The sequence below is a fragment of the Salminus brasiliensis genome, chromosome 13, assembly GCF_030463535.1.
Source record: "Salminus brasiliensis chromosome 13, fSalBra1.hap2, whole genome shotgun sequence".
In the NCBI taxonomy this organism is placed as follows: domain Eukaryota; kingdom Metazoa; phylum Chordata; class Actinopteri; order Characiformes; family Bryconidae; genus Salminus; species Salminus brasiliensis.
Genome location: NC_132890.1, coordinates 30,911,474 through 30,924,711, shown reverse-complemented (window position 1 = coordinate 30,924,711; position 13,238 = coordinate 30,911,474). Strand labels below are relative to the sequence as shown.

At 43.5% G+C, this 13,238-nt stretch overlaps 1 protein-coding gene across 1 annotated transcript in view; it reads left to right on the top strand.

The window, feature by feature from the left end:
- LOC140575497 (BTB/POZ domain-containing protein kctd15-like) overlaps positions 1 to 10,866 on the top strand; it is a 29,060-nt gene extending 18,194 nt beyond the window's left edge. The window contains exon 4 of the mRNA XM_072695846.1: positions 3,850 to 10,866. Coding sequence (XP_072551947.1) covers positions 3,850 to 4,008 — 159 coding nt within the window. The 3' untranslated portion in view covers positions 4,009 to 10,866. The remainder of the gene's footprint in view (positions 1 to 3,849) is intronic.
- Positions 10,867 to 13,238: the final 2,372 nt, after the last annotated feature.

The window sequence follows — 13,238 nt, the reverse complement described above, 5'->3', positions numbered from 1 at the left end:
GCTTACTGACGCCCTACACGAACGTTTAAACAGCCAATAAAAGCCCGTCATAAATAGTTATTATCATTAAACAGACATTTAATAGAATTCTGTTTCCATGTGCTGTTTTTTTTTGGTTCTGAAACCAAAAGTTGAATTTCAGCAGCTTGTTTACAGGGAACACAGAGACGTGAACCTGAAGGTGAAATTCCTGCATAAGCAGTTTTTGTCTCTAAACTGGCGTTTGTTTGTTTTTTCACGGTTCTGAAATGTGATTTTAAACACCAGTTAAAAGCTGTTTGGTGAAGCTTAGCCAGATTATGCTTTCCTACCTGCACGTGTTTCTGCTTTGTGGCAATTACATTTTTTTCTAGCTCTGAAACTTTGCAAATGTGCAGTTCCTCAACCAGTAAACATATTATATCTTATTTGGGACCTGATCAGATCAGAGTTGGTATCGGTATCCGTACTCTGTATGGGCAGATACTTGAAAATCTGGTATTGGAATCAGAAAGGAATAAGTGGTATCGGTGCGACTGTAGTTGGTATTATATTAAACGCTGCTGTGGGCAGAACAAAGACACTGCTGTGGGCTCATACTGGCTTCACAAGGATCCAGAACGCAGTGCAACACTATGTTCAGGTCCATTGTCTCAACCGCTGAGTAATCAGACCGATTCTATGAAGAAATGAATGTAAAGTCGATTAATGAAATCCTGCAACAGAAGATTAAAAGACCTGCATCTAATACTGGGGTTATCCGTGGCCCCGCCCCTTTCCTTCACCCCTATTCTAATCACCCACCACATCACAACCTCTGCACCTCAGGTAGACACCTCCTTTTGTCAGCATTTGCAACAACACCTATACCATATCAACACCTTAGCAACCATCTAGCAATGGCTTAGCAAGCAACAGCTATACCATAGCAACACCTTATCAACTGCCTAAAACCACCTTAGAAATAACTCCAATGCCATAGCAACACCTTAGCAACCATCTAGCAATGGCTTAGCAAGCAACAGCTATACCATAGCAACACCTTATCAACTGCCTAAAACCACCTTAGAAATAACTCCAATGCCATAGCAACACCTTAGCAACCATCTAGCAATGGCTTAGCAAGCAACAGCTATACCATAGCAACACCTTATCAACTGCCTAAAACCACCTTAGAAATAACTCCAATGCCTTAGCAACCACCTAGCAACACCACTGCCGAGGATGCACTCACATTCTCGTTTCTGCAGGAGGTGCACTCTAGTAACTCATAGTTAACCTAAAGTTTAGACAGTCTAATGCTTACTAACAGGTGAGCTGGATCAGGTGTGCTTAAGCTGGAAAAATCACAAAACCCTGCAGGAGTCCGGGCCCCCAGGACCAGAATTGCTCACCCCTGCTTTAAAGTTAACATTGGTGGCAGGAGTGCAGTTTTCACATCAGCTGGGGCTCGTATGAATGAGACGATACGCCCTAAAAAAAACACCAGTGTCTTAATACATTAGTATTGGCAGTGTTGTACTGTTGCTTTTCCAGTTCTGCTTCCAAAAGGTGGCCCAAGAGTTTCAGCACTGCCAGCTGTATTTGCAGTTTGGTGTCTCTTTGCCTGTGTGTGTTTGGCACGGACTCGTCATAAACGGGTTTCAAGAGCCCCTGCCTTAATCTCTGCATGAGACCATTTGGTCCCAGCGCCGCACACGCATTAAAAACAATTAGGCAGATTTGTGAGATGCAGTAATCAAGGCTAGGATTGTGAAATCATTTCCGTAATAGTTACGGCTTGCTGTTATCTCTCTCTCTCTCTCTCTCTCTCTCTCTCTCTCTCTCTCTGCATGTGTGTGTGTCTGTAGATTGGTGAGTGCGATGCTTGGGCAGGTCTGATCATTACTGCTGTAGTTAGACTCAGCATAAACCGTCTGTTGGTCTGTCTCCGTCATCCGTAGGATGGAGAGAGAAAGACCGAGAGAGAGGGAGAGAGGAAATGATATTCACACTGAAAAAAGCAGAATGGGGATTTTGTTGAACTGAGCTTTGGGAAGAGAACGATGGCTTAAGTGAAATTATCCATCTGTTGAAGGCAGTGTTAGTCATGATGCAGTATTACTGCTAACTGCTGCTTAACGAGGTAGTTTGGCAAAAATCTCATTTACAGTTTCCTCTAAATGTAGTCGATCAGACAAGATATGTTCAGTGTCTGAAGTTTACTCCTTTAGGTTTTTTTTTTACATTGGAGCTACGATGGGGGCTAGTGTAGCTAACACATAATTACGGCCTACACTCCATAACGTTATAAATCATGACATGGTTGCCTTAAAGCATGTTGAGTTGTTACGTAATCTCTAATAAACTAATTGTAACACGAATGTCTGTTAAAATAAAGGGTCACAAACTTTTTCCGCTCATGTTGACAGATAACGGTGCTTCACACAGTGTCAGAAATCACATAAGCAAATCTATTTTTTTATTTTTATGACAGGACCCACTTGTAGAGGTAGTGTTTTTAAGGTGAAATTAGACAAACTGAATTTCTACAGGAGAAGAGAAAAACTTAAAGGCATTGTAACAGCCCTCCCTTCAGTGCTCCTTCAGATCCTGCCCCCAGATCTTTGTGACCATGAAACCCTTCGCGAATGTTGTACGATCAAATACGATAATATAACCTGATAGAGAGAACAAAGTCATGGCAAGTAATTAGCTTTAGCTAGGTTAGCTTTAGCTGGGTTGTGGTTTAGTAAGCTGTTGCTACACTTGCTGCTGCTAACAAACATTCACAAACCCTACAAAACAGTACTGCCCTGTTTCTGGGTAACAGCAAAAATACTGTTAGCCAATGTGAGTGTAACCCACCTATCCAGCAGGAGTGGAGCAATACCCTACTTAGAGCAAGTTAAACACTGCCCGGGGAATTGAGGTCGGGCTGATTTGGCTATCGGAGAGTGTGGCATAGCTTTTAGCATGAATCCTTGGTGTTCTCTCTGATCTGCTTGTTGTGGGACCTGGGCAGCGAGCTGGTTTTCTTATGGGATGGCGAATAGGTAAACACTGACAGCACTCCTCGCTTTGGGATTTACAGATGCTTCTTCCATAAACACACCCAGAGGGATTAAAGGAGTAGAGTAATCTCTCTCTCTCTCTCTCTCTCTCTCTCTCTCTCTCTCTCTCTCTCTCTCTCTCTCCTCAGTTTACTCTCAGTTAGATGTTTGAGGGCCTGCTCTCAACTCTTCATCATTCTTTTTACATTCTGCGTCTAAGACACACTCTTCCTCAGTAAAGCCAGTATTGATAAACAATATGGACAAAAGTATTAGGACACCTGCTCATTTATTGTTTCTTTTGAAATCAAGGATATTAAACAAGAGTTTATCCTGCTTTTGTTGGAGTAACTGTGTCTACTGTCCAAAGAAGGCTTTGTAAAAGGTTGCTGTGAGGATTTGATTGCATTCAGCAACAAAAGCATCAGTGTGGTCAGGATGTTAGATGATCACCACCCTGCCCCACCCCACCAACCCAACTCATTGCAAAAGTACTGGATGGAGCACCATCATCATTTCAGAGAATACAGTTCTTCCATTGCTCCACAGCTCAATGCTGGGGGGCTTTATACCCCTCCACCCACACCTGGCATTAGGCTTAGTGCTAATAGGCTCATGTTTATCTGCTCCAAAGAGACCTGTTCTATTAGAAATACTTCTCCACAGGGACTAGACAAGCTGTATAAGTGCATTTACACATCTATGTCAGCACTGGGTGCAACTTAGCTGAATGCATACATTTGAATGGACGCCCACAAACATTTGGACATGTAGTGTATGTTCTGATATAATGTGAACATAATGATTCTGATGCTCTGCTCTCTCTGCATCTCTGCAGGTGCTGGAGCGTTTGTTCCAGAAGGGTTTCAGCGTGGCGGCGTCATGTGGAGGCGGAGTCGACTCCTCCCAGTTCAGCGAGTACGTCCTGTGTCGTGAGGATAGGCGGAGCCAGTCCATGAACACGCCCATCAGGATAAAACAGGAGCCGCTGGACTAGAGGCCAGACAGACTGCCCATCCGAGACTCAACAACCCAGTTACACACACACACTCACGCATATATACACAATTTGAGCACACACAGACATACACATACACATACACTCGGATACAGACGCCTGTTAGCTTCGCCGGCTCTGAAGCGGAATGTAATGTAAACAAACACAAACAGATAAAACAGCAAGTTCCTCACCTCACCGAACTCAAGTGTAACCCAAAGAACTACAGAGTGAACTACAGAAGGGGCAGGACGGAAACAGCTCAGCCAATCCCTGACGACCAAGCTAAAGACTGACCAGTGAGTCGTCCCTCTCTCAGTGCAACGTAAACCGGTGTGTACTCCTCGTCCCGTGTCGCCGTGTGAGGCGTGTGTGTTTGTGCACCGGTTTCTCGTGGCTAGCAGAGAGCTGGACTCCCAACGACCAACACAGGAAACTCATGGCGAAAGAAACGCAGGGCATTCGACTCAATGGCCGACGGACTGACTCAGTGAACAGGGGGTCCGGCTTCTTTACCTCTGCCAAACTGATTGTTTCACGTTACTGTTTATAAAAAAGCGTTTCCTCCCACCATGATGTACACAATCATTAATACTAGGATTTGTGTTTTTCTTTTTTTTCCTCTTCGGTTTTATTCCTGTTTGTTTAGCTTTCTTTTGTTATATGAAGGATGAATGTGAGTGGTGTTCTGAAGTCATTAGGTTGGGGGGGGGTTTCCTGGCGCTGCTTTCGCTGAGAAACACTATTATGGCCCGAGGCGGGGCAGTTAACGCAGTGTGGACTGTAATGCATTCAGAGCCCAGAGAAGGCCTCTTTGTTTAAAGAGAGCTGCGAGCAAACACGAGTATTTAAAAAAAAAACCTTTCCTACAGAAACAGGTAACAGAGAAGTGTGTATAATTCGATTCTCATGACAAATCTTTAAACATATCCTTCAGAATTTGACATGAGCTACGCGCCGGGAAGAGTTGTGTGGTCTGCAGAGCTTCTGTCACGATCAAAAGACGTTACAGACTGAAGCGAATCTGAGCGCCCTTCGTTTGCCGTCGTTTGCTTTCGTAACTGTGGCCAATAGTGTGGACGCTCGCTGGAGAAGCTAAGGGCGAAGCTAAGACGTGTTGGAAAACAGCCAAGATGGTATCAAACGGTCGGCCATACATGCTTGACTACATACTTTTGCACTTAAACAAATATGGAAGGCAAAGGCACGGTCCTTTCGGTGCAGATTCGCCTGCCTCCCGGCTATCGTGAGAACAAGCAGCTTTTTCAGTGCGAGCACACTGTGCCAACGAACTTCAGCATTTGAGTTTAAGGGGCCCTGATAGGATGAGGTCATTAGCCGTGAATACGTTTTCATGTTATCATAGCGAATTAAAACATTTGCTTTCTTCTTCAGGTGCTGTGGACTAGTTCAGTTTCTCACTTCGCTTCATCAAAGCAGTTTCTGATGCTTCACTATGGTCCCAAACAACAGGAAATGCTCTTGCGCTCAGCCTGGGTTGGACTGAATTGATTCACGCAGATACACGCATGACAGTTAAACAGTAGAGATGACACAATGCCACCTTCTCCCATACTGAAACAATTCCAATACTGAATCAGCTGAGACTGATCTATTTATTTTGTGTCTTTCAAAACTTCTAAGCTTTTTTAATGGAAACTTCACTTAAAATGAACTGAGAGACAATATCATGCTGAAACTCAAGCAGTCGACTACCCCGATATCCCAGCCAGCATTTTCCATTCATATAAACCTGGTACTGACTCACACTCTTATAAATAAACATGCTACAAAGGGCTCTTTGAGTGGATATAGGTGCTCCAGGGGACTAAGGTGCCGTCACTGTGACTCAAAGGTCACTGGTTTGAATCCCGGGTCATGCTGCCTGCCATCAACAGCCTGAGAGAGCACAATTGGCACAAATTTTCTCCGGGTGGGTAGATCACTTCAGTGTGATGCTGGCTAGATGATGTACTAGCCAATGCATCAGAGCTGGGTGCTCAGCACTTTCCTCAGAGCGTGTTGGTTGTCCAGTGGTGTTGCACCGGTGACTGGCTGCTCATGTGTCAGGGCTCACCCCTTTGGTCCCAGTGTCGGGAGCATTACGTGTGATGGGGAGAGGGGATGGGGTTACTGGCTATGAAAGAAAAAACATAAATATAAATTTTGGTCAGTTTAAAGGTTCCTCACTCACTTTTATAAAAAGGGTTCGTTATGAAACCATGAATGTTTTTCTATGGCTTTGCTCAGAGAACCCTTTGTAGCACCTTTATTTTTATGAGTGCATCGATTTCTGTTAAGCACAATACTAATACAGTACAGCAGGAGCCACATCCAAAGCCTTTTTGGAGCAGGATTAGTTTTACAAGTGCAGGTTTTAATGTCTTTTAACAGGCTTTTTTATTCCCTTTGTGGGACGTGGACAGAACAGATATATTACTGATGAGGGAGGTTGACGTTAAGCCTGACCAGTGATTTGATTAGATTACCATTTTTTACATTCTCACTTTGAGATTGTGGTGAGAACAGTGCCGTTATTAAACTTATTTCTTGTTGTTTTACTTGGTTTAAGAAATTTATCTCAAGAAATTCTCATTTTAATTCTGTTGGCAGATAATTTTGCCTGTTTTTAAGCTTTATGTCTTCGAACAAGGAATCTGTGATCTCAGATTTTTATCTTGTCCATTTTCCTGCTGTTAACACACGGTCACTTGCAGTCTTATTGCAGTCTCACTTCTTGACAGATACCACTTGATTTTACTGTAACTAATGTTATGGCTGATCGAAGATAGAATTTTTTGATTGGTTAAAGAACTGGAACCACAAATTTCACTGCAATCAAATAGCAGAACCAGCAGAAGCTCCCCGCTAAAACTGCCCCAGCTCAGATTCGGGCTCAAAACTTTTCCCTGAGTTGTGGAGCTGAAACCTGGAATGAACTGCAAGACTTAACAGAAACTCCAAAAGCAAAGAACAAACAAACACACAAGAGGTCAGACACCCTCCGTCTGATCCACTACACTGATCCCTCACACAGCAGCTCCACTTCAAAGACACCAGAAAGAACAAGTTCTGCCCATTCTTTCTGATTGTGTGTGTGTGTGTATGTGTGTGTGTGTGTGTATGTGTGTATCTCACAAATGCTCTTTCTTCAAACCCAAACGATTTTGATCAAAAAATAAACCCATTTCTGATCTGGCTGGTCAAAAGCAGAATCGTTTAAAAAGCCTGAGAAGTTCAACAGGACAAAAACATCCCCTCATTAGCAAGTTAGCATTAGCTCAGTGTGCAGGGTCATTAAGAGCCGGGTGGCTTAAAGTTTTTACTAAGTTCAGATCAGATGGTTTTGGAGCAGTGTTTGCTCTCTGATTAAACAGCCTATAGAATGTATGAGTGTGTGTGTGTGTGTGTGTGTGTGTGTGTGTGTGTGTGTGTGTGTGTGTGGATTTGAAGGCCTGGAGCAGAAACAGGCCTCCCGTAGGGAAGCCTAATCACGGTGGGCTTTGTTCTGACCCAGACTCGGCTCGACCCTCTCATCCACTCCACCACAAAGGGAATGGTCAACCACTGCTTTCATGTGCAGAGTGTGTGTGTGTTTATGTGTTTTCAGTATGTGTGTGTGTGCATGTGTGTCCCAGAGGCTCTGAGACTAGCAGTGCCAGTGGAGATGTAAGTTCCCTCCTACTGTGTCAGCCCTTCATGCCCACCTACAGGACCCCTGCAGTTCTGCACAAACACACGTACACACACATTCACTAACCACAGCAGCACTCAGACACTCTCGAGCCCAAGAAACTACAAAGTTGATCAGCTGATCGGCTGAATCTGAGGGCAGTGAAATCAGTGACGTGCATCTGATTTTTTTGCGAAAATATTCCTTTAAACCTCTGAGCGGGATTCACTCTTGGCTGTTTTCTGTATCATCTCTTCCGAAAAAAAACCTAAATTGATTGAGAAGAAAAACAATGAAATGCAGGAACAATAATCAGAAATCAATCAATCTGATCAAACAGCGATTATTGACCTTCTGCGTTATTTAAAACCGTGGATATGCAGCAGTTACACATTCAGTAAATCTAGGACAGTTTTCATTTCCACCAGAGGGGGCGACAAAGTTTTCACGCAGGCCGCGGTCTAGGTTGGGCTGCATAGCAAGGCTGTTGTAGCCGGAATTCCATTCAACGTTTCACAGACGTTATGTTATGTGTAAAGTCGTGTCTCAATCCACTGCAGCTACACGCAGAAACTTTACATACCGCGGCTACCGTGATTAGGTTACATCTGCAATCTTTTAATGGCTGTGATGTAGTTTGCGGTTCAGAGACGCTGGGCAGGATGAGCAGTGACCTGTCTAATGACCTCTGAATCTCTGTGCCATCCCAGCAGTGTCCAGCAGACAGTTCTGGGAGAGCAGTGCAGTGCAGAGTTTTGCGTAGGGGCAGTCGTTCTCCAGTCACCAGCCACCCGTGTCAACTCATGAAAGTCATGTGACCTAGGGCTTGATATGTCATTGTTTCTTCAGAAAATCCTTTCCATCATTCTTCACATTTTGGCTTTAGTGACTTTTACTTGTATATCAGCGTAAAAAACATTTTGCACTGATTTGTTTTGCGTTTACATTTTTGTGCATTTTCACAATAGGATGATGTCTGATGCTTGTGGATGTACCAGTCAGAAAAATCCCTCGAATGCAGCAAAAAACCTAGAAAGCAGAGAAAGTTGAAGAGAGAGATGAGCTAACCGATACTGTGCTAGGAGGCCAGACTGCATCTTTCTAACTCTTTCAAGTGAGCTTCTTCTTGTCGGCAGAGCAGCGCTGCCACTTTGAGTTTCTGAACTGTATTTAAATAAAAAACCAGCTCGCCAATCGCCACCAACAGTGAAGAACGAGCTCACTCTCGTTACTCTTCCAGCATGGAGGAAAAGCTAGAGTCACCCAACACTTAACAGCATTACCACAATCTGAATTTAACGGTTTATCGGTTATTAAATTAATCAGCTGTGTAATAATTATCTTTATTAGCTTGTGTTGGTCTTCTGCATTTCTCACACTCGTCCTTATTGACTTACATCCTGCTTTCTTTGAAGCATGAGATGCAGCGACCTGTCAAAATGTGCCACAACAAAGCCGCTTTTACAGTGAAAGGCCAGTTTCTGTTCTTAAGGGTAAAGGTGAAGTACTACAGCTTTGCTTTCTGTTATTATTATTATATTGTTCTGTTTTGCAGTAATAAAAACAACTGAGGAGAACCATAATATAACCACGCTCTCACGACCTGCAGGCTAGCTTTTGGAAGGCAGCTACGAGTCCAACAGTTCTACACAAAAAGCTTCTCCAGCCTTCAAAACCTGACACTGCTGCTGTCCTTCAGCTCAGAGGTCAGTGGCTGCTCCTCTCGTTTGTTCGCTCAGTGTAGTGCAGATACACTCACACAGCGCAGCTCCTCCTGCCATGATCGCTTTTTTATTCTGTATTTTCTTATTTTCGTTGAGCAGAGTGAGCTGTTGACCAGTGTGTGTCTGACTTTACACCTGGTCACTTCCTGTGTCCTGATGATCAGGATTTTATCTGGATCAGACGGAACCGCATAGAACTGCCAGTGTAAACACTACACTAATCCCGTCACTCAAACCACTTCAGGAGGAGGTCTGACCTGCGACCCACGCACTCCCAGTTCAACTGATACACCAGTAATAACTGCCATGCAATAAGCAGTTCTGCATAATCCGTCCTACATAGCAGTCGGATTTCAGTCTGACTAACGGAGACGCGTTGGACTATCCAGTGTAAACGCATGCGGCCTAAATCTGATCCGGATATGATCCAGATACCAGACGCATGAGCACCAGTGAGCAGGTGTAAACGGGGTCATTGAGTCACACTGGATTTTTGTTGTATGTCTTCTTCAAGCCTTTTCTGTTAAACAGTAAAGCACAGCAGGATTGATGTGAGGAATTCTGCTTAATGATTTTATGGCGGTTATTGATTATTGATTATTGATGATAAGTCAGTAAGTGGTCAGAGCCCTAGAAGTATAAACTACATTGCTTCAATAGGATTTCATGTAACGACACTTTACCTCGAGTCATTTCAGCCCAATCATCCTGAAATGTTCGCAGAGTAAAGAGCAGCCGGCCTTCCCTGAGGATCTTTAACAAGTTACGAGGTTTTGATGTGCTTTAATTCTTCGATTCTGGTTTGATTATTGGTTTGATGATTCTGAAGGATTCTGCTCGCTGTTGAGGTCGTGTTGTCGGCAGGGGGTTGCGTCTGAACCTCACAGCAACACAAATTCTCACCGAGACGTGATTCAATCTGCCACAGGAGAAACGCACCCATGCCACCATATGCAGTGATTATGCAGATGCATCAGAAATAGGTTCATCAGTCAGATTCACCTGGGCTTGTTAACGGTGTTCACACAGGCGCAGCTTGAAGCCCGTATGTTCTGTGGATTATGGGTTTCAGTGAGACAGCATCTCTGGGTTCGAGTCACAGGGGTCCATTAACAAGCCAGCGGGCAGCAGGTGTACGAGGCGTTCGGCCCGGTGGCTGGTATTATGTACAGTTATTTGTATATCAAACGATCAGGACGCTGTTTTCTCTCTCAGTGCGCGAGGCCTAGAAGCAGACAGATCCTGAGTGAAAAAAAGAGAACAAATCTTCATCTGAGAGCAATATGTCGTGTACATACGGAAAAAAAAGAAAAGAAAAACGCATTTCAACTGTAAACCAAGGTGAAAATGATTATTTAATGTTTTAATAATTAGACTGTGGTATTCAAAGGGCATGTGTTTGTTAACAGTGTTTTTTTGTTTGTTTTTTTTTTCTTTTTTTATTTACTTGCATATTTGCTATAATAAAAAGATGTACTGTTTATTCGAGATTCTGAGTTTTTTCTAGGTCTGATGTCTGCTTGTTGGAGCTTTTATTAGAGCAGTAGAACATGAGAGGGAGCGTGTTACTGAGACACACAGCACCAAATACAGCACGGCTGTGATGAAGCAGTACATTAAATAAATAAATAAATAAATAAATAAATAAATAAATAAATAGAGCCGTAAACGTAGCATTTAATACGTTTAATAAGTTTTAATGTCAGCATTTCCTTCCTCAAATTATAAATCCCTAACAAGCAGCTTGTTGCTACGTCACAGTAACGAACACCACTCTCACTTTTTTGTTGCTGTCAGTTGGTTTGTTATTATTGGGTTCTGGGTGTTTCCGTTACTTTTTGGTTATATGATTTATAGAAACAGCAGCGGTTCGAAAAGAGGCGATATCTGGCTTTACATTTATGGAATGAGACATGTTAAGTCCTTACCCTCCTAGTGTCGGGAGCATTGCTAGGGTAAAGTATGAACGGGTGGGTTAGGGGCAGTACCAAAATTGGAAAATAAAGGAAAAATCTGTCAAATTAATTGATAGATAAACAGTCTGGTGCACTGTTCCACTGTGCAGCATTGCTTGCATGAGCAGACTTCTAGGAAGAGTCGCTAGGAGGACATCTAAAGATGGCAGATGGGTTTAGGACTGTTTAGGCCACAATCAGCACAGACACCTAAAAATGTCAGCAGTGAAACATGAGGGTGGATGTCTCATAATTTAGGATTGTATCCCCACAAACACACTGCTGACATACTGTACGTCTCTATACTTTACGTGTGTGACGACGGTTTCTGTTAAGTGACCCGTTCATCATTAATTTAATTATAAATAAAATATATTGTTTTACCCCACTTTCTACCCAATTTGGAAGGCCAATTACCAAACCCCTGTTCATGTGAACTCCTCCTATCAGCAGCAGTGCCCCCAACACTAGGAGGGTGAAGACTAGTGCGTCTCCTGTGACACACGTGAGCTCAGCCACCACCTCTTCTGGAACGTCTGCTTACTGATGCAGCATCACCAGGCAGCCAGCGCACTCGGAGGAAAGCAGCTCCGATACCACAGATAACAGACACCTGTGCTGACCAGCATCACACTGAGAGTTATGTAGGGAGGAAGTGCCATCAGCCCACCCCTGGGAAAGCAAGGCCTAGATCATAATGATGATATTTTCTATAACTCGTGATAATTTATGCATATTCTGGGGGCGGAGGGGGCTTGTGGATTTTGGACATGCCTAATATGCCGTGCTCTCTCCTGACACAATCCTACGATCAGCACTGCTGACAGGAAGGATACAGGCTTAGCGTAGAGCTTCTTCATAGACAATTAACTACAAATTAATACAAATTAGCATCTGTATATGTTGTCATATTGCCCAGCCCTACTCTTCATATGGCAGAACAGAGATAAGAGCTGGATTACAGCAGAGATTATATGCAGCTGCTTTCTTTTCCTTCCTTCGATCAGTTTCCTGTCTGATGAAATCACTAATTCTGCCTCAAGCCCCTCCTCATCCTCATCCTCATCCTCATTACATGAGCAAGCATGACTTTAAACACTTCAACACTCTCTGCCTTAAATGAATGAAAAGAAAGGTTTGTAGAAAAGCGGAGATATGGTGTGTGTGTGTGTGTGTGTGTGTGTGTGTGTGTGTGTGTGTGTGTTTTCCACTGTGAACTAATAAATACACGACTGAGTGCAGGGCTGTGAAAACAGTAACAGGAGGAATAAAATGAGTGAGAGAGAAGGACAAGCCAGCAGATGTCCCACCAACCACATGGGGCACCATGACAACCACTTGACATCCATCTCAGACACCAAAGCAACAATCTAGGATACCACAGCAACTGCTTAGAAACCACCTACCAACAACCTAGCACCCAAACACACCCCTAGAGCAACTGCCTAATATATTATATCAATATCCTTGCAACAGTGTAGCACCCACCTAGCAACATCACTTAGCAACACCATAGCAACCAGCTAGCAACCACTTAGCAACACCAAAGAAACCGCCTTGAACATCATTGCAACCACTTAGCAACACCATAATAACCACCTAAGATACCACAGCAACCAGTTAGCAACATCATAGAAGCCATCTGGTACATCATAGCAACCACTTAGCAACCATCTTTAAACACCACAGCAACACAATAACAGTCACTTACAAATCACCTAGCAACCAGCTGGGATAACATAGCAACCACTGGGAACCATTTAAGCTGTGCAACCATTCTGCATTTCATTTAGACCCATTAGATCCCTATGCTGCTGTCCTGATGATTCTGAATATTTGGAAGAATCTCATCTGTTGCTTTTAAGACCAAAAAAGACG